This window comes from Papio anubis, chromosome 1, assembly GCF_008728515.1.
Source record: "Papio anubis isolate 15944 chromosome 1, Panubis1.0, whole genome shotgun sequence".
NCBI classification, from domain to species: Eukaryota; Metazoa; Chordata; class Mammalia; order Primates; family Cercopithecidae; genus Papio; species Papio anubis.
In genome coordinates this window covers 181,765,429-181,790,677 of record NC_044976.1, presented here as the reverse complement: position 1 = coordinate 181,790,677, position 25,249 = coordinate 181,765,429, and the positions used below count along the sequence as shown (strand labels likewise).

The 25,249-nt window shown below is 55.3% G+C and overlaps 1 protein-coding gene across 3 annotated transcripts in view; it reads left to right on the top strand.

Moving 5' to 3' along the window:
• QSOX1 (quiescin sulfhydryl oxidase 1) overlaps positions 1-24,910 on the top strand; it is a 46,001-nt gene extending 21,091 nt beyond the window's left edge. Inside the window, exons 3-13 of one of the 3 annotated variants that reach the window (XM_009192296.3) lie at positions 28-73; positions 638-740; positions 3,424-3,514; positions 6,781-6,926; positions 8,527-8,661; positions 10,709-10,838; positions 14,186-14,308; positions 15,052-15,199; positions 18,819-18,998; positions 20,872-21,209; positions 21,944-24,910. In XM_009192296.3, coding sequence (XP_009190560.3) covers positions 28-73; positions 638-740; positions 3,424-3,514; positions 6,781-6,926; positions 8,527-8,661; positions 10,709-10,838; positions 14,186-14,308; positions 15,052-15,199; positions 18,819-18,998; positions 20,872-21,209; positions 21,944-21,952 — 1,449 coding nt within the window. In that variant the 3' untranslated portion in view covers positions 21,953-24,910. Of the gene's footprint in view, positions 1-27; positions 74-637; positions 741-3,423; positions 3,515-6,780; positions 6,927-8,526; positions 8,662-10,708; positions 10,839-14,185; positions 14,309-15,051; positions 15,200-18,818; positions 18,999-20,871 lie in introns of all 3 variants that reach the window. The other 2 variants (XM_009192292.3, XM_003893448.4) reach the window with 2 other exon arrangements.
• The last annotated feature ends 339 nt before the right edge of the window (positions 24,911-25,249 follow it).

Below are 25,249 nucleotides of genomic sequence, written 5' to 3'. Positions count from 1 at the left end.
GATGCCCGCCTGTGTGTTTGCTTCCAGTTCTTCAAGGCCTTTTCCAAGAATGGCTCGGGAGCAGTATTTCCAGGTGGGTGCCCGACTCTGGTTGTCCTGTTAGCATCTTCCTCCCCCAGCCTCCCTCTTCGCCTGGGTTTCTATTGGGGTGGAGGAAGCCCTGGCAGTCGGCAGGGTCGAGGGTGAGGTGCTCCCCACGGGAAGTCTAACTTGTGTCTTCCTAAAACTGTCCTCTCAGTCAGCCTTAGGGAAAGGCAGGTTGAAGAAGCCCTTCAGGTTGGACGTATCCAGGGCCCTAGGGTCGGGGCAAGGGCACCATATTCTCAGAAGAGCTCTCCTCTCACAATGGAGTTGGTACCCAGAGACCAGACCAGAGCCCTTGGGGAATGTCCTGATGGCTCCCAGTTCTGAGAGATCCTTTCCTGTCTGAGCGATGGGTGTCCTTGCACTGCTTGGGGCCACAGGGGGACCCCTCAAGCGCCATTCTTCTAGCACAGGGAAGGACTGATGCCTCGTCTGTCTCTGTCAGAGCTGGCTGTGCCCTCAGCCCTTTGTTTCTGAGAGTGAAGGTGGCAAGTGTGCTGTGGAAGCAGCTCTGCTCTCCTGACACCCCGCTCACGCCTGTTTTCATTTACAGTGGCTGGTGCTGACGTGCAGACGCTGCGGGAGAGGCTCATTGACGCCCTGGAGTCCCATCATGACACGTGGCCCCCAGCCTGTCCGCCACTGGAGCCTGCCAAGTACTTTGGGCTGGGGCAGGTTTAGTGCATAGTGGGCCAGGATCCCAGGCCTAGGAGTGAGAGAGTGATGGGAATAGCAGGGTGGGGACCCCAGTTTATTCTCTTTGCTGCCTTTGCCTGTGGGGCTCACACCCCAGTCTGCTGGAGCTACTCCAGAACCAAGTGGCAGCTGATGGCTGGTGGTGGGCTTCCTATCGCGCAGGTCCTACTGAAGAGCCCTGTTTTCCTGGGGCTGACTGATGGGTGCAAGGATCCATCCCACAGGTGGGAAGGAAAAGATGGGTGGGGTTTCTCCAGGTTGTACCTGCTGCTGTTTCTTGCCTCCTGCCTGCCCTCAAAATGTTTGGCGGACGCAGCAGATTTTCACATGCTCTATCCCCGGAAAGGCCACTGAGAGTCAGAATGGCATGAGGAGGAAAAAGGAGATCAAATATTTTGAGGGAAATGGAGGGGAGGTGGAGAGAAGGTGGTTATGCCTGGAGCATGGGGGTGGCCCCTGGCTCTGTACGGCAGAGCGTGGGGTGCAGTGGCTGGTGCTCTGTATCTGTCGACCAGGCAAACTTCCCAGCTTGCCTCTTTTCCAGGAAAATGAAGACAGTAAGGTGCATGGGGTCTTGCCCATACTCTCCCAAAGAAGGAGGCAGCTAGATTAAAAACACTAGGCCCCCCCACTTCTGGATCAGAACTCAAGATAGGATAATGCGCACCTCAGAGGACTCTTGCCAAGAAGGAACAAATCCATGCCCAGTCTTGAACACAGTGGAGGCCCCAGGTGCTAAGAAGGCCTCACGAGGCCGCTGTTGGTGCGCAGAGGCTCTCTTAAAATTTTGTGTGCAGGTACTCTCAGAGACATGGCCCTGCTGAGAGATTGTGTTTCCAAGTGTCAGTTGGGGTTGAATCCAACTCACAATGACTCCTTTGTCATCTTTCTCAATTTTCCATCCTCCAGAGGGCCTTCGGGGGACCCTGGGTGCAGCATAGTCTTTATGTGGTTTGGGGTTCTGCAGCCAGACCCTGTCTCTCCAGAAAACACCCATGTCAGCCTGTGTCCTGGCCCTTGCTTCTTCCATTTCTCAATGACTGTGTCTCCATCTCCCTCCTTCCACACACATGTGCATCCCTCATGGCACATTTTCAATGGGGTATCTCAAAAGCAACAGATCAAGCAAACCTACCAAGGTCTCTCAAAGTGATCCTTTTTTTTTTGAAGACAGAATCTCGCTCTGTCGCCCAGGCCAGGAGTGCAGCGGCGTGATCTCAGCTCGCTGCAACTTCCACCTCCTGGGTTCAAGCGATTCTGCTGCCTCAGCCTCCCGAGTAGCTGGTACTACAGGTGCCTGCCACCAAGCCTGGCTAATTTTTTGTATTTTTAGTAGAGATGGGGTTTCACCATGTTGCCCAGGGTGGTCTCAAACTCCTGAGCTCAGGCAATCCTCCTACCTTGGCCTCCCAAAGTACTAGGATTACAGGCGTGAGCCACCGCACCCAGCCCAAAGCTATCCTTTTAAAGAACTTTAGGAAGGAGGCAGAGATGTGTGATGAAAGGTGAGCTGCCCCTTTCAGAAGTCTGAGGGTGGGAGTGGGGAAAGGGGTACTGGCCCGCATGTAGGTCGTGCTCTTCTGCCAGCTTAGGGAAGCGGTCTGAAAGGCTGGCTACCTGACCCTAAAGGCTCAGTGCCTCCTTCCCTCCACCCTAGTGGGGTGCACTCAGGTGATCACCTGTCTGTCATATCCATTTGGACTGTCACTGGCTGGGCTCCAGCATCAGTGCCATGTTTTCTTTGTTTTGTTTTGGAAACTGGGCCTCAGTTTCCTCATCTTAAAATAAGGAGATTGGTTAGATATATAGATGGCTCCTAAGGTCTACTGAACCCAAGGCTTTCTGATTCTTTCATTCCTTTTTAATGCCTGCTTTAGGAACAAAAGAGCACATCTCCCACTTGGTCATGACTTGTCACAGTTTAGACTTACAGCTGTTGGGTTCTAATACCCCCAGCTCTCAGGGGACCAATAAAAACCACATCCAGTCAGCCTGGGCCTGCCCCAGCACATAGAGACAATTGGTCTCAAAGCAGCCCTTCCCAGTCCCCCTCCCCACAGGGCCTCCTACCCACTCCTGACTTTTTTTTTTTTTTTTTGAGAAGGAGTTTTGCTCTTGTAGCCCAGGCTGGAGTGCAGTGGTACAATCTCAGCTCACTGCAACCTCCACCCCCAGGGTTCAAGTGATTCTCCTGCCTCAGCCTCCTGAGTAGCTGGGATTACAGGTGCCCACCACCACACCCGGCTAAGTTTTGTATTGTTAGTAGAGACGGGGTTGCACCATGTTGGCCAGACTGGTCTCGAACTCTAGACCTCAGGTGATCCGCCCGCCTCAGCCTCCCAAAGTGTTGGGATTACAGGTGTGAGCCCCCGCACCCGGCCCACTCCTGACTCTTAAAAGAGACAGGAAGCAAAAACAAAACCAAGCACCCAAGGTAGGTCAGATGAAGAGCCAGGGTTAGATAACAAGGGCAACATCCTTCAGGACAAAAGGTTTGGTTGACTCCCTTGGAGGGCCCTGTGTGGAAGCAGAGGAGGGTGGGATGGCCGTACCAGCAGCACTGCATCACCAGCAGGCGTTGCCAGCGGTTTTGTCTTATTTCTGCTGGCTGTGCAGAGTGACTGCCAGAGTTGTCTCTTGCAGGCTGGAAGAGATTGATGGATTCTTTGCGAGAAACAAGGAAGAGTACCTGGCCCTGATCTTTGAAAAGGGAGGCTCCTACCTGGGTAGAGAGGTGAGCTGCCCTGAAGTTCCCTGCAATTCCTGGATAGCCATGGAGAGAGAGCCCCACTTTGGGAACAGGGCTTTTCCTGCCAATTCTAGGGTGTTGGCTGCCTGGGTCTTTTAGCCTGGCATTGGCCTGACCCCTGCTGGGAGCCATGGGAAGTGCAGGGGCTGGACCTTTGCATTTAAAAACCTTTCTGTTTATTCTTATCTCCTTCATGGAAACCAAATGTAACACCTGCTGTTATTGAGCATTGGACCAGATTGCTGACACACGTAGCTGCTAATCCCCAAAATTAATGAAGGTGATGAAATAGAATGCCCAAGATCACACAGCTAGTAAGTTGGTAGAAGAAGGTTTTGAACCAGGTCCGTCTGGCTCCAAAGCCAATGTTGTTTCCACAATGTCCCACCCCATGGGATTGGAGTGAAATATTTGGGAGGGAGGGAGCATTAGCGATGCACTAGCGCCACCGGAGGAAATGGGGTCCTTCACCCAGGTGCTGCTCTGTCTCATGTGGGGTGTCTGTGAGCCAGCTCCCCGGCGCTTCCGGCTGCAGTGCCCTGTCTAGAGAGCGGGGATGATGACGTTTCTTCATAGTATTGTTGGGAGAGTCAAATGCAGTAGTTTATGTAAAGGGCCTGGATTGCAGCTGACACATAGGAGGTACTTTATAAAGATCCATTCCCCTCGCCTAACGCAGAGAGCTCACCATTCTGCCATTGGTTCATGGACTTCTCCATAGTCCACTTGTGAGCTTTTCCCAGCTGCAAAGGTGGGATGTGCCAGTGCACGGGAGATGCTCCAAGGCAGTGCAGGGAGACAGGCATGAGAGTAGGCATGAAATTAAACTGCCCTGTCGGCCTGAGTGATTTTGCGGCTGAAACTCATCAAGCACAGCTGAGAGTCTGAGCGGAAGCCAGATGCTGTCTCCAGGCCTCTCAGCCCTGAGAGGGGAGGCACAGGGGTTGGGGAGGGGAAAGACAGCTTGGCTGAAGGAGTGCCTGTCCCTCTAGGGTCCCAGTTCATGGCTGGGGTCATACATGTTACATAGAGGTGATACATTGTGGTTGGAATCAGGTCTTCTCCCTCCCCTCCCACCACAGTCCCTTGAGTACCTACAGGCAGGGGTCCCAGTGGTTGGAGCCAAGTGCCCCATGTCCACACAGGGGTGCTCAGTGTGGGACCAGTGACTAAGGGCCCAGGTTCTGGAGCCACACTAAGCTGGGATTTGTAGCACAGTTCAGACATAGGCAAGCTGTGTGAGCTGGAGGCATGGTTTCACTTCTAAGCCTCCGTTTCTCCGGCTACAAGATAGGAGCTTTATTTATTTACTTTGATTTTTTTGAGATGAAGTTTCACTCTTGTTGCCCAGGCTAGAATGCAATGGCACTGTCTTGGCTCACTGCAACCTCCACCTCCCAGGTTCAAGCATTTTTCCTTCCTCAGCCTCCCAAGTAACTGGGATTACAGGCATGTGCCACCATACTTTGCTAATTTTGTATTTTCAGTAGAGACAGGGTTTCATTTTGGTCAGACTGGTTCTCAAACTCCTGACCTCAGGTCATCTGCCCACCTCGGCCTCCCTAAGTGCTGGGATTACAGATGTGAGCCACTGAGCCCAACTAGAGCTTTATTTTTATTATTTTGAGACGGAGTCTCGCTCTGTCGCCCAGGCTGGAGTGCAGTGGCGTGATCTCGGCTCACTGCAAGCTCTACCTCCTGGGTTCACGCCATTCTCCTGCCTCAGCCTCCCAAGTAGCTGGGACTACAGGCGTCCACCACCACGCCAGGCTAATTTTTTTGTATTTTTAGTAGAGATGGGGTTTCACCGTGTTGGTGAGGATGGTCTTGATCTCCTGACCTCGTGATCTGCCCGCCTCAGCCTCCCAAAGTGCTGGGATTACAGGTGTGAGCCACCAAGCCCGGCCTGGGAGCTTTATTTTTAAGTAAACACTTAACGTACCTACTATGTGCTAGTCACTGCTACAGCATTTTAGTAAAGTTAACCCCTTCCGTTCTCAGAACAGCCCCCCCAAAGCTGGTGGTATTATTATTGTTGTTGTTATTATTTTGCAAGTAAGGAAATTGGGTCAGGGAGTGGTTCGGTGCAGTGGCGCCAGGATTCCAATGCAGGCGATCGTAGCGTACGGCGCCGCATCTCTTAGTCTCCTGAGAATAGGTGCTATTTCAGTGTTTCTCTGAAGATAAATGAGGCGATCTGTGTGGATACTACATGATACCTACACAATACGTGTTAACTAGTGCTTTCTCTTATTTCTTTCTAAAAAAAAATAATGATGACTGAGAAGTATATTTTTCTAATTTGGAGTCTAGATAGGAAGCGTTATAAATATAAGAATAAAGGCTAGTGGGCGCCACCTGCTCCATGGTGAGGCGTGAGAGGTCAGTAATAGAAGCTCGTGCCTGCCATTTGCAGATGGCCTGTCTGATTATGCTCAGAACTTCTCTTCCCATTTCTAATGTGGAGACATTGTCATTCTCAACAAGGCCTCTTGTTGCCTTCAGAGAGCCCCGCGTTAAGAAGCGTTTTCAGATCTTATAACTATACACATTGATCAAAGGGCCCCTCTGACTGCTGCACATACTGGGCTCAGAGTTTAGAAGTTTACCCAGTTCCAAAGGTTTATTTTGTTTGTATCCTAACCATGAAATTTGTTACCATATGTATTTGAACGCAATAAAATCACAGTTCTTTAAACATCTATGACTCAAGCTTCCATAAGGAAGACTGCTCTTGCCCCCACCAATTGATATTTCAAACAAACAATGATTAGTAATTTCTAAAGGGATATTTTCCTTTTAGAAAAATGTTATGAGAAGGCCCTGGGGAATCCTGGACATCAGAGAGCAGTCAGATCTTGGGGTGTGAAGGTCTTAAGGACAAGAACGTGCTGGCTCAGTACAAAAAACAAACAAGAATTAAAATGAAACCACATTTTATTGTGCTTTTTACAAATTGCTTTCATTAGAAGGAAAATGCTACCCAGTTGGGACTGTGGTAGGAGATTAAAGCATGTGTGCTGTGCACAGCTCCAAGGCCTCCCCTCCTGGGCGGTGGTTGGCACTTGTTACTTGCCAGCTAGCTGCCGTTGATGGCGAATGTCTCCCGTGCATCACTGTGGCCCACTGTTTGCGGGTTTAGAGTCTGGAAGGAGCACAGCTGCCATCTGGGTGCCTTCACAGAGCTGAGACTCAGCCCTGGCTCCCTCCACCCAGTGGCCTGGCCCCCAGATGTCCTGCTGTCCCTGCAGGTGGCTCTGGACCTGTCCCAGCACAAAGGTGTGGTGGTGCGCAGGGTGCTGAACACAGAAGCCGATGTGGTGAGAAAGTTTGGTGTCACTGACTTCCCCTCTTGCTATTTGCTGTTCCGGAACGGCTCTGTCTCCCGAGTCCCCGTGTGAGTATCCTGTCTCCTGGTGTCCCCTCTCCTCCCTCCCTGTGCTCATCCTTCCTTCTTGCCCAGAGGGGCTGCCCACCTTTCACAGTGGCTAACATGTTCTTTCTGAGGAGCCCCCTGCAGGAGAAACTGCAGTCTGCTGTCTGCGGGGCCAGCGCCTCCACCATCAGGAGCCTGGGCCTGGAACCCTGACCCTGCTCCGCAGCTCAGAGACCTCAGAGGCCTCAGCTCGCCCCACGCAGTGTTGTCTGCACCCCCATTATGTCCCCACCACAGCCCTGGCCCTCTTCCCCACCCTCTTCTGTTTGCAGGCAGACTCATTGGCAGGCTGCAGGCCCGGCAAGCACTCAAATATGCTTGACCCTCCCTCTCTTTGGTTTTCTAATTGCAGAAAAGTTCATTAGCAGCCAGACAATAGCGAGTTCCAAAATGCCGAGAGAAAACAATCAGGCCAGCCTCAGCCCCTCTGCCAGGCTCCCACTGCTGAATGGCCCGTTAATGGCACCAGATGGTGCCTTGGTGCCCTCCCTGGGCAGATGATTGATGTCAGCCAGGCCCTGCAGGCAGGAGCGTTGGGCCAGGGAGGCAAGGCTTGCCTGTGGTGCCTGGTGAGGTGCTCCTCGGGGCCCTCAGTGCTGACCCACAGGGTGCCAGGCAGGATGGCCACTCAGCCTCACCCTGGCCCAAATCACCTGCTAGAGGGCCCAGGAGGCACGATGCCACCGAGGACAGGGAGGTGCTCACTTTCCGGGTGGGCCCAGAAAGTGCCAGTGCTGGTGGGGAGAGAAGGCATTGTCTCCTCTCTCAGAGTTGGTGGAGGGGAAAATTGTTTGTGACGATGCTGCCTCCCAAGCCATCTGCTCACTGAGAAACCCTGGGCCAGGATGGAGTGGAAGGAAGCTGTGCGTCCCATGCCAGCTCCCCCGGGGCGGCCCTCATGCTGCTGCTGGGCCTGGCGTCTCTCTCTGCAGGGGCCCTAGCTGTGGGTGAGAGAGAATATGTGCTCAGGAGGTATCTTGTGCCCTAGAGGACTCCTCCCTGTCGGAAAAAAGAAAGAAACCAAAAGGACTGTAAAAAGATTTAGAGAATTCTGAAGGCTGTTTGTCATTGTTGGTACCTGTTTTTTTTAAAAATCGCGTATCAAACTCCCTGGACTTCTTAGGGGGTAATGTCACTCACAGTACCACAGGGCGGGCTTATGGAAGGGCAGCTACCATTTTGAACCTCGGGGTCCTTGGGGAAGGGAGTCACACCCCGCCGTTCCTGTCCGTGGGCACCAGGCTGTCCTGTGCCTTTCCATGCCCTGCCTGGAGCCAAAGGGCCACTGGGGGAATTCTCAGGCCCAATTGCCTTACCAGGTGAGGTTTGACATCAGACTGGTGTCAAAGAGGCTTTCCAGAGCAGGTGCAGTGATTAGAAAGGTTAAAATGAGGCCTGGGTGCCATCTTCTGGCCTCACGGAGGACAAGATGGAATCTAGTTCATATATTTAATAAACCTTCTGTCTGATGAGCCACCCTGCTTCCTCTTCTGACCTTGATTAGCTCTAATCTTGTTCTCTGCACTCACTGCCTCTCCTCCCTGGTTCTGTGCCCTCACAGGCTCATGGAGTCCAGGTCCTTTTATACCGCTTACCTGCAGAGGCTCTCTGGACTCACCAGGGAGGCTGCCCAGACCACAGTTGCACCAACCACTGCTAACAAGATAGCTCCCACTGTTTGGAAATTTGCAGATCGGTAAGGCCACGCCTGGTTCTCCTCACATCTTCTCCCTCCTCTGTCACAGACCACCACACCTTCACACCCACACCCTCTTGCTCATTCTTCTTCCTTGTCATACGCTTAGTGTGTACATTCTGAGCCAGGCTGTCCCCCACCCTGGGGGCTGGCCCTGCTCAAGGGCCTTCGATGTGTGGGAGCAGCATTTAGCTGCGGTCCCACTGGTGTCTGTTGCGGGACTAGGGCTGACTGTGATGAATGCTGGCTGGCACTGCCAGCCATCCTTCACGAGGGAATGAACACCTTCCATGCCCATGCTCCTTCAGCTTAACTCTACTCACAGACAGGGAATCTGCATGGAAGGACACTCTGAGGCCTCCAGACCAGCTTCCCATCCGAGCAGTTATTTCTGCAGTAAATATTTTTGAGTACTCACTGTGTGCTAGGCACTGTGGATGCAGATATGTATAGGCAGATGCAGTCCCTGCTTGTGCAGACCCTACGGCATCCCTTCTAGGCAGGCACCCAACCTCACTTGAATGCCTGTGGTGTCAGTGAGCTCACTGCCTTTTCAGGTCTCCTGTGTGTGTCCACAGTCGTAAGCATGAGAGCGCCCCTCTTCTCTCTGAGGCTCCTTGGCTCTTCTGTTGTGGTTGGGCAGTGAGACAGAGCTGTAGACCTCCTGCACTGGTACCAGCTGCATACCAGGTGGAAACATCTGGCCAGGTTTCTCAGAGCTGGTCAGGACGGTGCCCCTCACAAGGGGATGCATGAGACAGTGGGGGAAAGGTGATGGCAAGAAGGACTTTGCATCTTAGCATGAGGGACTTTAAGCGTGGAAAGTGCCAAATGGAGAGACTTTTAGTAGATCAAGGGAGAAGGAGAGAGTGAGAGGTGGTGTGATCATTACGATCATTCCGTCGTTATGAATGATCATTGTAATCATTCAATCATTACGATTATGCAAACCATTGACGTACTTGTAATAGCTTGGGCTGGTGTATGTGGCAGGCTGTGTGCTGGGCACCTTCCATGTGTTACCTCATTCAGTCATGGGGCCACTTCTGGAGGCAGGGCACATGAATGGAGAGGTAAACTGAGGCCCAAGGACACCAAAGTGGAGCACAGAGGAGACCTTGCCCTGAGGGAGAGCGTAGGCAGCCACAGTGCGTACCCCGTGAGTTGACCTTATTGGCTCTTTCCAACCTCAGGAGGTAGCAGGGGCAGGAGCGAGTCATGTGTTTTACAGCGAGGTAACTGAGGCCCAGGAAAGTCAACTGAGTTGCCCAAGCTCACAGAACTAGCTCATGGTCAAACTGAGGCCAGAACCCAGGTCTCAAGAGACAGGGGAGGAGGCAGCCAACTTTCCTGGCCCCTGCCATCCGAATCCTGAGTCTGGACCCCAGCATGATGGGCCTGGGGCGGAGCAGCCAGCATGGAGCCTCTGTTCCTTCCCTGAGGGCTGCGGAGAGGCCTGAGATGGGCCCGAGATGGGCCCATCTGAGACATGAGGTCTGGCAGCTGTGAGCACATCAGCCCTGAAAGAAACACAGGCCCTGCTTTCCCTGCTGCCCCCAGCCCCCATTTCCCAGCCTTGGTGAGCAGCTAAACCCTGGTCTTTCAGAGAGGGCCCAGTTTTTCCAGACCATGTCATGTGTTTGAACCTGCTGGTCTGACTGTGTCTAGTGGGCTTGGCTCAGAGCTGTCCTGATGAGTGAGTTGCTGGGGCGCTGGCTGTGGGCTTGTAGAGAGAAAACTCCTACTCCCTGCCAGGAGCTGCGGAGAGTTGTTTACATTTGTGTTTGTATTTGATCCTCTCAGCAACTTACCTGTGAGCAGTGTGTTATTGTTCATATCTTACAGATGAGGAATTGAGGCTCAGAAAAATTAGGTTATTTACCCAAGGTCACACAGCACATTTCTGGCAGAAACCAGTGGTAACTTACAAGACTGTGACCATCAGCAGTGCCCCTCCTCTTCTCTCCCTTTAGCCCTGGATGCTCCTTGCAGCCCCTGCACCATGGTTAATACCCCTTTCTTTCTCTACCTCCCTCTGGGTCCTCAGCTCCAAGATCTACATGGCTGACCTGGAATCTGCACTGCACTACATCCTGCGGATAGAAGTGGGCAGGTTCCCGGTCCTGGAAGGGCAGCGCCTTGTGGCCCTGAAAAAGTTTGTGGCAGTGCTGGCCAAGGTGAGCAGGGCCATGGCCTCCCTTGTCTGTGCAATTCCACAGATGGTCAGTGTGCATTCCTGTAAGCTGGGTACCCCGTCAGCCCCTCCCTCCAGAAGCCCATGGTCTGGCTGGACACCTGGACCCACAGCTCTCCCTGTCCACCATAGGTGCTACCCTCCAGCCTCAGCCATACCCCACACCAGTCGCACACTGCCAAGGACAACCCTGCCGCATGCAGCAGTGTGGGTGGGACACAGGGCCCGTGCTTCCCACCTGGGGATATTTCCAGCTGATTCGGCAACTGTGGCTCTGCCTACCTGAGTCCTCAGTCAGAGCCCCAGTGTGGGTTCCCACCCCTTGCCATGGTCAGTGGAAAAGCAGGACCCCGAGGACACCCTAGCGAAGGAGAGGATGCTCTTCTGATACTCCTTGCTTTCCTCCCAGTCTGACCCGATCTCTGGCCCTGGCCATGCCTTCCTTATTCCTTTATAGTTTCCCCGGGAAGGTGGCTACTCCACGAAGGGTAGCTCCTATTCATTGAGGACCTGATGTTTGTCTAGGATTTAATCCTCTTAACTACTTTGTGAGGTGGGCGGTTTATTTTGTCCACCCCGATTTAAGAGGCCCAGGGAGCTCAAGTGCCATGCCTTCATTCTGCCAGCCCGGAGGTGTTCTCGTGAGGCCTTGAGCCTGTGCTCCTCCCTCTCTGAAGGTGAGAGGTGGCTACCACTCCCTCTCTGCCCGCTTCCCTTTGGTTCCAGATCCTGGCCAGTGCGTCCTTGCTGGAAACCCAGGACTCTGCTGCTCAGTACTGCTGAGTCAGATGTGGCTCTGGGCGCTTCGGGTTTGGCCGTGGGCTCTGCCTCCCTTGGCCCTGGGGCCCGGATCTGAGCCCGCCCTCCTCAGGGCGGGTCTGCAGGAAGCTGGGGCTGCCCTCGGGGTGATTTGTGCCTCTCCTTGGGAACTTTCTGCCAGCCTGATCCCTTCTTCCCACCTCCTTGTCCTGACCCCCTGGCTTGGTCACATGCATGCACGGTGACACAGAGGGCCTGACAGGGACGTTTCAGCCTAAGGTAGGACCGTCATTTGCCTCTCACAGAAGTCCCATGCAGAACGAGCTCTTGTTCTTCAGTCCATTGCCATAATAAAGACCTTTCCTCCAAAGGCTGAGAGCTGTTTGGTCTTCACAGTGCAGAGACCTGGGGTTGTCAACCTAGAGACTCAGAGGGGAAAAGTCCAGAACGGTCCCATGTACGGTCCCTCCTCCTGACCCATGAAGGAGAGCCCCCAGCATGCTTTCCCGGCATGCCTCAGACACCCCACCACCCTATCCAGTACCCTCCAAAGGGGTCACCCCAGGAAGATCGGCTTGTGTACTGCTCGCATCTCTCAGCTGTGCTCACACTTGCTACTTTCTTTGTCCCCAGTGGGGCTGTTTGCAGCCAGTATGGGGGGAAAGAATGAGATACAGGTCCCTGAGCTGGGTAGAGGCTTAAGCATCACCCTCTCCGTGCTTGCTGAGTCTCCGCCTTCAGCAAGGGCTGGGAATGAGCTTGAGATGAAGATGCCTGCCCTGCCAGAGCTAGGGCCCTCAGAGAGGGCAGGGCTGGCAGTGGGGTGTAGGACAGAGGGAAGCCGGGGATGCCCAGCAGTAGCAGTAGAGGCACCTGGGGCATGGGCCTGGAGACCCTCTGTTTGGGTTTTGCCCGCACATCCCCTGGGGTCTGCAGAGTATTCTGGTCCTTGCCTTGCTTGGGTAGCTTCTTCCTGAATAGTAGTATCTTAGCAGCTACCATTTCTTCAGCCCTGCCGGTGCCTGCAGTGCTCTTTGTATATTAGCTCCTCATTCTGTTTCTCAGAGCAGACTCCACAGCATGGCTTCTAGTATGATCTCTGTTTCATAGAAGGTGAAACAAAGCCCCAGAGAGCTAAAGCACCTTGCCAGAGTCCTCCAGCTGGTGAGGGGCTGGGCAGGGGGCCACACCCACTCGCATCCAGCCCATGCCAGTTACCACCGAGTGCCCGGTGCTCGCAGGCCCGAACGCCTAAGGATGCGAGCGCACACTCTGTTGGCTCCCCCGGCGAGCTGCCAGCCCTGCAGGTGCCCGGTCAGTCAGGAGGCCCTCTGCATGTCCTGGCGGTGCCCTTCCACCCTGCCTGTCCCAGCCCGTGCTCCCTCCTGTGAGCAGCTGGCGGGAGCGGCCACTGGGTGGCGTGTGGGCGCCAGAGGTTCCGTGCTCCCAGTTGTCCAGAGCCCCTTAATTCATCCTTCCTTCTGGCACTGTCGCCTTAGAAGGGGAAGTTTCCAAGTCGGGATGATGGCGAAGGTCAGTGAGAAGTGCTGACTTCAAGCTATAAATTTGTGCGTGAGTCCCAGAGGCCCGTGTGGGCTCACCAGGAGGGCACGTGTCAAAGCATGGTCTTTTCCGGCCACTTCTCACTCTGGGGGAAGGTGTCCAGCCCAACGTGTGATAGGACTATTTAATGGCTTTCTCAGAGGAATGGATCTGTTAGCAGGTTTTCCTGTTTAGTTACCATTCATATCGCCAGTACCCTTCTCCTCTCAAATGTTTGTCTTCGCTGCAAGTTTCTCAGGGTCCTCATCCCCTCAGCCAGCCTTGTGGTTTTATCTGACCAGCTCGCTACTGTGCCCCTCTTTTTCCTGCCCTCCTCCCCTTGTGCTGTGCATGCGCACGCAGGCGCACACACACACACACACACATCCTCCTTCTGGGAGTCCTTGTGGTTTTAAAGTGCTGATACTAATCAGATTTGAGTTGACTTATTGTCAGAGTAGCTTTTCATGCTCCTCAGAGACCACTGGGAGTTACCATCAAGATCTGGATCTTGGCTGTGAGCCCCTGGCCTGGCTGGTCCTCACTGGCAGCCCATGGAATCCAAATGAAAGGTCTCGTGCCCACCTAGCCCAGCTGGCCAGTCGGTTGGCAAGTCAGCTGTATCCGAGGACCACCCAAAGACAGGACTGTGTGGCCCAGGGCTCCCAGCAGCCCTGGCAAGGGGCACAAGTGCTCCCGCCTTCCTCCCAGTGGTGGCACATGGTTGGGGGATGCTGCACAGGAGCCTGCAGTGTGAGAGAGGGAGACTTCCAGGACCTCACCCCACTTAGAGTGAGCACCTTCCCTTCCCCATCTTCTAGCCTTACCAGGTGTCCCAGAGCAAAGGTAGTACAGAAGTCACATTTGTGTCTTAGTTAGAATGTTTTCCTGGTGGTTTTGGAACTTTCCACAATACCCCCCACTCCCTGCCCCTCCAGCCTGCTTCTGCATAGCTTCCTACCATCTGCAGGACGGGGAACTTGGGGAATTGCTTTTCACTCTCCAGCTTCTGCTTGTTCCTCCCCACAGTATTTCCCTGGCCGGCCCTTAGTCCAGAACTTCCTGCACTCCGTGAATGAATGGCTCAAGAGGCAGAAGAGAAATAAAATTCCCTACAGTTTCTTTAAAACTGCCCTGGATGACAGGAAAGAGGTGAGTATGGGAAGCAAATAAAGATGTCTCCATCCTTCATATTTATGAGAGTGCAAGGGGTTAACCCTGTTATCTCCAACCTCCTTCGCCAGTTTGCACCAGGGAGTCAGTGGTCTTGGTTGGGTCCTTCCGTTAATAATTAATAAATGACTATTGATTGAGCTGTCTATGCACACATCTCATTTAATCCTCATAACGTTAGTGGAAGGTAGATATTCTCCCCATTTAGCAGATGAAGAAACAGTACTTTGAAGAGGTTAAGCAACTTGTCTGGGATCATGCAGCCAGTAAGTGTTTGGGCTGGGATGAAAACTTGGTGAGACACCTGTACTGCCTCTTAGCGTGTGGTGCTGCTCAGCATGGCCTCCCTGGCCCTCTCCAGGGCACCTTCTGGGCTCCTGCTCATGCTGCTGTTTGCAAAAGTGGGTCACTGCAGCCAGCAAAGGTGTAAATCCTTACAGACTTGTAGGGTGTCAAATCTCGAAGAGACCTCAGAAATAACGCCCTTGTTTTACAGCTGGGGAAGTTGAGGCTAGAACGAGATGCAACTTGATCTGGGTCACAGCTTTTTAGGTCTGCTGCTGCTTCAGTGGGTGGAGCTGGTGAAAGGGAAATGCCACCTTCGAGGTGATAGACTGAGGGACCTCATTTGTCTTAGGGCTCTGTCTCCTAGAAGCTTCTCTCTCTGCCTCTCGCATCCTTTTCATTCTCCATATGTGCACTCACACTTGTGTGTCCCTTAGGGTGCTGTTCTCGCCAAGAAGGTGAACTGGATTGGCTGCCAGGGGAGTGAGCCACATTTCCGGGGCTTTCCCTGCTCCCTGTGGGTCCTCTTCCACTTCTTGACTGTGCAGGCAGCTCGGCAAAATGTAGATCACTCACAGGAAGCAGGTACGTCCAGGGCCTGTTCACCCCACTGTGCCTCCGACGCTGCTCTGTTCGACCCTCCAAGGGGAGAGGCAGCAGGGCATCTCTCTTGAATTTCCCCACTGGCTCCCAACTGCCAGAGGATGGGGAGAGTCAGCCTTGGGGCTCCGGCGGGATTGCTGTATCTGCAGGTAGCCCCACATGGCCAGAATAGCACCGATCCCAGGAGGGAACAGACTTTGGGAATTCACCCAGTCCTGTCCTCGGCCCCGGGAGCTCGGGGGCTGAGGCCTCTCCCTGGCTTTCTCCGGGCTTATAGTTTGCTTTGCTTTCAGTCTTCATGAAAAATTTGTGATTCTGTTTTTTTATTCTCTTAACAAAGAAAGAAACGTGTATTTCACAGTTTACATGGCTGACACATAGCAGGCACTTTGAGCAATTTTATTGTGCTTCCCACTGGAAAACAATTTCCTGGGGGAAGCTGGGGAAACACATTTCCCCCACTGCCTTGTATTGTCTACAAACTGCACCACCATGCTCTCTGGCCACGCTGCCCCACACCTGCTTTTGAAGATTGAAAGGGTGCGCATCCAATTCAATCCACACATCCACACTGATTCAGGAATCAGGCTGTGACTTGGCTTGGAGGATAGATACATGGGTGAAAAGGGCGGCAGTGCCTGCTCTTGGTGGACCTCTAGTGTGAGGCTCGGGGACAGAGAGGCCTGCAGTGCACCAGGGCTGGGGCCATGGCAGAGAGAAGGATGTGAGGGTGAAGAGAGGGTGGGCTCGACGCCATTGGGAAGGGGCCCCAGGCCTCACGGGATGAGTTGAGGGGTGATGGGTGAGTAGGGATTCTGCCAGGAGAGGAGCATCCCAGCAGAGGGAGCAGCCTGTGCAGAGCCCCACGAATCAGAGGAACTGCCGGGCAGTGGTGTGGGAAGCCAGTGTGTATGGAGCCTCTCCACCATGCCGTGTGGCACTGCAGGAGCCAGGGACACAGCAGCATATGGGACAGGTCCCTGTCCCCCCAGGGCCAGTATCTGAGTGGCAGGAGACAGACACAGAGGGATGGTTTCAGCCATGATGACGAACGCTGAGGAAGACAAAGCACAGCAGCGCCGGAGCGGGTGCTGTCTGGAGAGGGGTCTGGGGACGGCTTCCCTGTGGAGGGCCCGGCGCTGGGACCCAGGTGGAGAGAAGGAGGCAGTGTGGGACATCTGGGAAGAGAGCCTCCCAGGCTGTATTGGTGTCCTTGGACTGCTGACGAATGTCAGGCTAGGGCTCAGACAGTAGACGTTTGTTGTCTCAGTTCTGGAGACTGAAGTGCAAGGCGGAGGTCTCGGGGCTGGTTTCTTCGAGCCTCTCTCCTTGGCTGGGCGGTGGTCATCTTCTCCCTGTGTCTCCATGCAGTTATCCCTCTCCCAATCCATGTCCAAATTCCTCTTCCTGCAAGGATACCAGTCCTATTGGATTAGGACCCACCCAAATGACCTCATTTTACCTTCCTTACCTCTTTAAAGACCCTGTCTGCAAATACAGCCACATTCTGAGAGGCTGGGGATTAGGGCTTCAACATAGGAATTTGGGGGGACATAATTGGGCCCATAGCACAGGCCAGGGACCAGCAGGTGCAGAGGACAAGCCTGGTGTGTGGGCAGCACCAAAGAAGGCTGTTGTGACCGGAGGGAGGGAGGCGAGGCTGCAGAGAGAGGCCGGGGTGGAGGTGAGCACTCAAGGGCTCAGAGGCCTTGGTGAGGGCAGGGTTTGGAGGTTGGTGTTGGCATTTTGAGAAGCCACTGGAGAGTCTAACAGAAGTGACAGACGGTTGACACTTTAGAAAGGTGGAGGATGGGCTCTTGTGGGGCAGGGGGAGGCAGGGCGGCCGAGGAGGGAGCTGCGAAGCTCGCCCAGCAGTGATGGTGGGGCCTGGACTGGGGTTGTCAGTGTGTCCCTGGAGGAAGTGGTCAGATTTGGGGATATATTAAAGGCAGAGCTGAGGGACTTACTGCTAGATTGGAGGAAGGGTATGTGGGAAGCAGGACTCAGGTGGACTTCCGGGTTGTGGGGCCTGTGGATGACAGTCCTGTCAGATGAGGAGTCAGGGGCTCGGGGTGGGAGGGTGGAATCAATGGCCCACTTTGTGTCAGTGGACCTCCCAGTGGAGGTGTGCAGAGCTGAGTCTGGAGTTCCAGGGAGAGGTCTGGGATAGAGAGATCAGCTTTTAGTCGTTAGTAGCATCAGAGCTCAAGCCATGGGACTGGATGAGCTCCCTGGTAGGGAGGTAGAGAAGAGTGCTGAGGACTGAGTCCCGAGCATCAAACCGCCAGCAAAGGAGGCTGAAAGGGAGAGGCCATGGTGATTTCAAGGGGGCCCAGAGTCCAGTGTTTCAAACAGAGGTGTAGTCATTGGGGCCAGGGCTGCTGCAGGTGGCGCAAGATGAGGACATCTCTAGCAAGGGCTGTGTCAGTGGCGTAGTGGAGGTCATGGCCTGGTTGGATTTGGCTGAAGAGAGACCAGAAGGCAAAATTCTGCAGACAGTGAGCAGGAACTGAGGTGTGACTGGGTTAGAGGGAACTTCTTTATGATCATCCTTTTCCCCAGTTGGAATGATCCTTTATCAGGGGAGAAATGGATGACACAGTAAAGAAAGAAAACATTAATGGGAGTGAAATCCTGGAGGAGGTGAGGAGTAGGGCAGCCCGAGCAGCGGCGGAGACAGAGGCTGAGACCACCAGGGCCGTGTAGTGAGGCCTTGTGGTGGGGAGGTGGGCACCTGTGCTGGGTGCGGAAGACCAAGCTGAGAAGGCAGAGGAGAGAGAGAGAGGCAGGCATGGACTGCTGCGGGTCTCACCTTGCCAGGAGTGACAAAAGAGTAAGGGTGCCAGTGTCCTGCTGCGTGAAGGGGTAAAAGCAGGAGATTGGCTTCTAAAGGCCTGGGAGGTTTGCGGTAGGAAGGAGTGAGCTTGGAGGCAGGCACCAGCAGCCCTAGAGCCTGAGGGTGAAGGACTTAGGAGGGGCGTGTTTGAGTAGGAGTGGTGTCTTCAGCGGGGAGCCTGGTTTCAGTTAGAGCAAGAAAGTGGGGCTGGTTAATAGGCCTTTGCTCATGCCAGTCCAGAGGACCCAGTGGGTGGGCGGGGGGGGGGGAGTGGAAGGGGAGAGCGAGGAGAGATGGAGACAGATTAGGGCATGCGCAGGCCGGGTCCAGGCCCGAGGGAGGTGAGGCATGGTGGAAGCAAGTCAGACAGGCAGCATGAGTGGGTGGGGAGGAGGGGCCTGGGGCTAGGGCAGTGGCCCTGTGGCCCCTGCTGGCCTCTCCTACCAGTGTCACGAAGAGCCCAAGTGTCCTGCCAAAGAGTGTGGACTTTATCCTGGGTGTGAGTGACAAGCGCCCAGGTGAGTGGCAGGGAAGGGGATCCAGGTTTAGGAGTTTAAGGGGGATGGGGTCTCCTGTAAAGTGACCCTGGCAGGTAGAGAAGTAGACAAGGGGACACTGGGCCTCTGCTGGCATAGGCTGGGGTGTGTGGCACCTGTGCAGGGGTGGCCACGGCAGGATGGGGGACAGCAGGGTGGCTTGGGGAGGCAACAGCTGTGGGACTGGCAGCCTGAAGGGCTGGTGCATGGCGTCTCCTCTCCCCTGTAGCCAAGGCCCAGGAGGTCCTCCCAGCCATCCGAGGCTACGTGCACTACTTCTTCGGCTGCCGAGACTGCGCTAGCCACTTTGAGCAGATGGCTGCTGCCTCCATGCACCGGGTGAGGAGTCCCAACGCCGCCGTCCTCTGGCTCTGGTCTAGCCACAACAGGGTCAACGCTCGCCTTGCAGGTAAGGAAGGGCCATCCCTAAGGCTGGAGTCACCTGTGGGAGACGACAGGGTGAGGATACTTTGGAGTCTTAGGCCAAAAGTTGGGGAAGGGACACTCATTGTCCCCTCAGTCACAGCCCAGCCCTGTTAACCAGTGCCAGTATCATCAGCCCCATTTTCGAGATGAGGAAACCAAGGCTTTAACACTGTAAGACCCTGGCCTTCCCATGCCGTTGCTCACTTTCCCTGAACTAGGGGCGCTCTCCAGCCTGCTGGGGTCCCTCTCCCGCCTCCCCTGCTCTGCCTTCTGGCTGTTGGCCCCTTACTCAAACTGCTAGGGTGGAGGGAGCTCGGGTTCTCTCTCCCTGGGAAGGGTCTGATGAGAGAAGGGGCTGGAGGAGACCAGGTCCTTCCTGGAAATACCAGGTACCGGCTCCCAGGAGGGAGCCTTGCCCTCTGCGTTCCCTCATTACGGTGCTTCCTTTTCCTTACGCGCACGAGTCTGATGGCTCTAACAGGCAAACACATTAAACTCCAGGGAGCTGGGTGGGGAGGGAGCCATCTGTGGACAGGAGGCAGCCTGTGTGTCGGGAGAGAGTGGTGCACGTGGCTGTGACAGCCTCCCAGGGGCAGGAGACCGGGGCGGAGCCGAGGTTAAAGGAGCTGAATGGAGCAGGTGGTGGTGCAGGCGCAGGCACTTGGTCGTGGTCTCCTGGGGCCTCCTATCGAACTTTGAAAGGAAGACACGTGCCTGTCTTCTCCTTCCCCCTGCCCCGCCCCACCCCTGCCACCAAATGCTCTGTTTGACCCTTCAGCCCCTTGACCTCATCAGGCTCCCAGCTGCTGCTGGAGGGCCAGGAGCCGGGCCCTCTCCCTGAGGGGCCAGAAGCAGGGTGGTTCCCTCCTCTCTCTGGTGGGGTCCTTTCAGAAGAAACTCAGAATTGCCAGGCACAAGCTGAGAGCCCCCTCCGCAAGGCCTGATCACTATGACTCATGACTGGACCCTCCACTCTGCTTGTTGCCCCTCCCCAGAATAACCATTCTGGCTTGCTTGCCACTTGCTGCTGCTGCTCCTGCTTCCTTGTAGTCAACAACTTGTCCCCCTATTAAAACCTTTAGGAGGGGTGCTTCTACAGAAGGGATGGCTGATGCATTCCCTGGGCAACACTGCATGAGGGGCTGGTGGCCATGGCTCACCCTCTGGGACTCATCCAGAGGCTGCCTAGAGGGCTGGCCCCACCTGGGGTACCAACAGCCTGCAGCCCCAGCAGCATCCTGACTCTTCCAAGTACCCCTCAGGTCTCCCCCAAACTACCCCTTGGAGCCCACCCCTACCCCAGAGGGCTGCTGCTGGGTAAAGGCAAGGATTGCCATGAGCGGCTGACTCTTGCTCTAAAACACATTTTCCCTTGAATTGACAAATTAACCTATTTGTGCAGTTTGTAATTTGGAAAATGTAGGAAAAAGGCAAAAAAAAGACGAACACAAGCCGACCAACCAAAGACTGCAAAACAGATCAAAATGAGTATTCTTGCCCTTTTCCATGTCTGGTTCTGGGGTACAAGCTGGTTGTAAAGTCCACAAAGCAGGACAGTGGGTCTGGCCAACACTGGGAAGTGACTGAGATGACGCTCTTCACACTTCCCTGGAAAACCACGGAGGGCCGGGGCTGAGGGCTAGGTGGATCCGCCGCCTCCTCCAGGCTGCCATCTGTTGAGCTCCCACTGTGGGCTAGTGTTTGTAATCTGTATTTCCTCATTTCCCATCGTCTGGAAGGGCAGTGGCAAGCCCTTTCTGCAGACAAGGAAGCTGGCATTCTGAGTGGAGGAGTGTGGTCTGGGCTTTTGGGTGGGACTGATGTCACCGCCAGCCTATATATGCTTCCCTCTGTAGGTGCCCCCAGCGAGGACCCTCAGTTCCCCAAGGTGCAGTGGCCGCCCCGTGAACTTTGTTCTGCCTGCCACAATGAACGCCTGGATGTGCCCGTGTGGGACGTGGAAGCCACCCTTAACTTCCTCAAGGCCCACTTCTCCCCAAGCAACATCATCCTGGACTTCCCTGCAGCTGGGTCAGCTGCCCGGAGGGATGCGCAGAATGTGGCAGCTGCCCCAGAGCTGGCAATGGGAGCCCTGGAGCTGGAAGGCCGGAATTCAACTCTGGACCCTGGGAAGCCTGAGATGATGAAGTCCCCCGCAAACACCACCCCAGATGTGCCAGCTGAGAGACCTGAGGCAAGTCGCCCCCCGAAGCTGCGCCCTGGCCTCGGAGCTGCACCAGGCCAGGAGCCTCCTGAGCACATGGCAGAGCTTCAGAGGAATGAGCGGGAGCAGCCGCGTGGGCAGTGGCACTTGAGCAAGCGAGACACAGGGGCTGCATTGCTGGCTGAGTCCCGGGCTGAGAAGAACCGCCTCTGGGGCCCTTCGGAGGTCAGGCGCGTGGGTCGCAGCTCCAAGCAGCTGGTCGACATCCCTGAGGGCCAGCTGGAGGCCCGAGCTGGGCGGGGCCGAGGCCAGTGGCTGCAGGTGCTGGGAGGGGGCTTCTCCCACCTGGACATCAGCCTCTGTGTGGGGCTCTACTCCCTGTCCTTCATGGGCCTGCTGGCCATGTACACCTACTTCCGGGCCAAGATAAGGGCCCTGAAGGGCCATGCTGGCCACCCTGCAGCCTGAACCACCTGGGGAGGAGGTGGGAGAGGGAGCTGCCATCTGTTAGGCTCCTCGAGCCCCCTGACCCCATTCCCTCCCCTCCCACCCCTTGCTCCTTGTCTGGCCTAGAAGTATGGGAAATTCAGGAAAACCAGTTGCTCCAGTGAAGCTTCTTGGGGCTGCTAGGACAGAGAGCTCCTTTGACACAAAAGACAGGAGCAGGGTCCAGGTTCCCCTGCTGCGCAGGGAGGGCAGCCCCGGGCAGCGGGCGAAGGGCAGCTCAGTCCCTGGCCTCTCAGCACCACATTCCTGTTTTTCAGCTTATTTGAAGTCCTGCCTCATTCTCACTGGAGCCTCAGTCTCTCCTGCTTGGTCTTGGCCCTAAATTGGGGCAAGTGAAGCCAGAGGAGGGTGCCCTGAGCTGGGTGGGCTGGAGTGGAACTCCTCACTAGCTGCTGGGCTCCGCCCACCCTGCTCCCTTCCGGACAATGAAGAAGCCTTTGCACCCTGGGAGGAAGGACCACCCCGAGCCCTCTATGCCTGGCCAGCCTCCAGCTCCTCAGACCTCCTGGGTGGGGTTTGGCTTCAGGGTGGGGTTTAGAAGTTTCTGGAAGTCGTGCTGGTCTTCCAGGTGAGGCAAGCCATGGTTGCTGGGCTGTAGGGTGAGTGGCTTGCTTGGCGGGACCTGATGAGTTGGTGGCATGGGAAGGATGTGGGTCTCTAGTGCCTTGGCCCTGGCTTAGCTGCAGGAGAAGATGGGGGCTTTCGCTTCTCCCCGTTGAGCTCTGCCCCCTCTGAGCCTGGTCTTTTGTCCTTTTTTATTTTGGTCTCTAAGATAAATGTTCGTCTTTGGAGGGTGCTGGGTAGAAGCTAGGGAGGGGAGTGCCTTCTCTCTCCAGGTTTCACCTTCCAGCGTGCAGAAGTTAGAAGGGTCTGAGGGAGGGGGCAGTGCCTAACACATGCTTGATTCCCACGCTACCCCCTGCTTGGGAGGCGTGTGGAATAAATTATTTTTGTTAAGGCAAGCATTGGTGTGTTCTTTAACTTGCTACTTGGAGACCTAGTGTCCAGGTCTGGACAGAGTGCATGGAGACCAACCCCACCTGGAATGCAGCCAGACTCGATGTCCCTCAGCACACACGGCTCCTGGCCACAGACTGCCCATAGAGCTGTCCGCACCCAAACTCCACGGCCTCTTCATGCACGGGGACAGGCCTCTGGATGTGCAGCCTTGCCACCCCCTGCCCCAGTCCTCCCTGAGAGCTCCTGCCTCAGTGCCCTGGGCTGGCAAGGGAGGAGCCTGTCTGCACCTGCCTACTTCCAGCTCCTGCAGGAAGGAAGGGCTTGTTGGTCAGAGCTGCCGGGCTGGCCACTCGGTGGGGAGGAGTCAGCCAGGATTAGAGAGCCTGCCCCTAATCCGGCCTGCTGGGTTTTACAAGGATCAGAGCCGCAGATAATGAACCTCATTAAGGGGGAGCAGGAGTCTCAATCCGATTTGAGGTTTTCTCTTTGACATCTTCACTCTGCTCAGATGGCCTGGGCGCTGTGTGGAGCAGGTGGGATGCCAAGGCCACTCCCGCTATGGGGCAGCTGGGGAGGGGGAGGGACGGCAGTCTCCCTGCATGTTTCCCTGGACCCCGTTAGTTGCAGTGCCTTGCTGGGCTCCTGGGGTGGATTCCCTCTCTGTGCCCCTGCTCCAGGCACCCACCGGCTCCATCCTCCTGGTTGTGCTCTGCACCTCCTGCTCCCCTGGGCTGGCCCTGGCTGGGGGCCTGAGAGACAGATGGGAACCCACAATCAGGACCCAACCCTGGCCTGCAGGAGGGAGACAGAGGCTCCCAGGGCCAGTGCCCTGTGTGCCCACTGGACCAAGGCCACTGAATAAGCCTGTCCCTCACCCCCTAAGGGCTCCTCGCCCAATGCCAAGTGCAAGGGATTTCTGTCAGCAAGCCCTGTGGCTCCAGTGACCCTATTTCTAAAGCCAAACTCAGTCACCTAGAATTAGGGCTACGTTGGAAACGCTGTCGCAGCAACCCGGGCGGCACAGTGTGTAGCCCATTCTCCAGGCCCACGAAGTGGTGTGGACCTCCCACCTCACAGCTGCCTCTGGCAGCCGAGCCTCTTTTCGCCCGGCCCCAGAGTCGCTGGTTGATAAACGGGTGGGCCTCCCAGCAGCGCGGCTGCCTTTCACCTTGATTTCCCCAGGGCTCTCCGCAGCATCGACAAACTAGCCTCGCCCGCCAGCTGGGCCCTCCCCCCACCCAGTCTGCCAGGCTGGGAGCTGGGGCCTGCTGAGTCTGGAATGCCCTTCTAGAAGGCTTCTCTAGAGGCTCCCCTGGCAAGAGAGGGTCCCAAGGGGAGCCCTGCAAAGCAAAGGCTCCTTGTCTGGGGCAGGACAGAGAATCTCGCCTGTCTGGTGTGTTAACCTGCTGGGGGCTCAGGAACAATTTCCTCAAGGAGACAGTGGCATGGAGCTTTGAAAGATGAGTAGGTGTTAGCAAGGAAATGAGGAGGAGCAAGGGTTACGGGCAGAGGAGAAAGCACTTGCCAAGTCAGCAAACAAAAATAAAATTCAAGAAATTCTAATAAAAACTTTTTAAAAATGTTATTAAGGATTTTCACAGTGCTGCACTGGGCTAGAAACAAGCTGAAACAGAGATGCGGTCCCTGCTGCTGTGAGGCTTCCATTCTAGAGGCAAGGACAGGTTATGATGAGGGCTCTGAAGAAGAGAGACCAAGCAGGGAGGGTGTTGGGGAGGCTTCTGCGAGACCTGAAGGATGGGAAGCCAGGAAGTGGGAGGGTGGGGATCGAGGCTGGAGGGGCCACAGGGCAGGTGTAGAGGGACTGCAGCTCTGAGGGGCTGCTCCATGTAGCATGCTTGGAGGTCCAAGAGGGGCAGCCCCACCTTGGGCCAGGCTCCTCTCCAGCAGCCTTGGTATGGGGTGGGGGCGGGAAGACCCCTGATGCAGCCCGTCCTCTGGGTATGGGGGTGGAGGATAGGGCTCCGGGGACCCAGCCAGTCTTGACCCTGGAGGAAAGTCAGGTGGGCACAGAGGGAGCCCTCAAATCTGGGCCCTGGGTCAGGGTGGGGATCAAGTCCAGCCTTGAAGAGAATGGACTCTGGAATCTGACGTCTGGGGTTGAATCCAGCTTCCAGCGCTCGCTAGCTATGTGACTTTGAGCAAGATAACTTATCCCCTTGTCCCCATGTGTCACTGGAGATAAACTACCCACCTACCAGATTGTTGTACCACGCTGGGCAAACAATAAGTGCTTAATAATGGTAGCCCACTGCTCCTGTCGTGTCGTCTCCTGTCTTAATACTCGAAAATTCAAGGGGCCCCGTTGTGCTTGCGGGGGGGTGCCGTTCCCACAGGATATTCTGTGAAGGGTGTCCCTGGAGCTGTGCCTCCAGGTGGCAATCCCCAAGCCACCCCGGCAGGTACCACCGTTCAGAGTTGAGCGAGGTGTTGAGTGGAAAATTCTTCCCCACCCCTATCTGCCACAGTGGTATAGATGTCCCCCATGAGATGGGGCTCCTAAAATGCCTGAAATGTGTATGCTATTGGAGAGTTGATGTTTACGATTTATTGAACTTTGCCCTTATTTAAATCTCATGTAATCC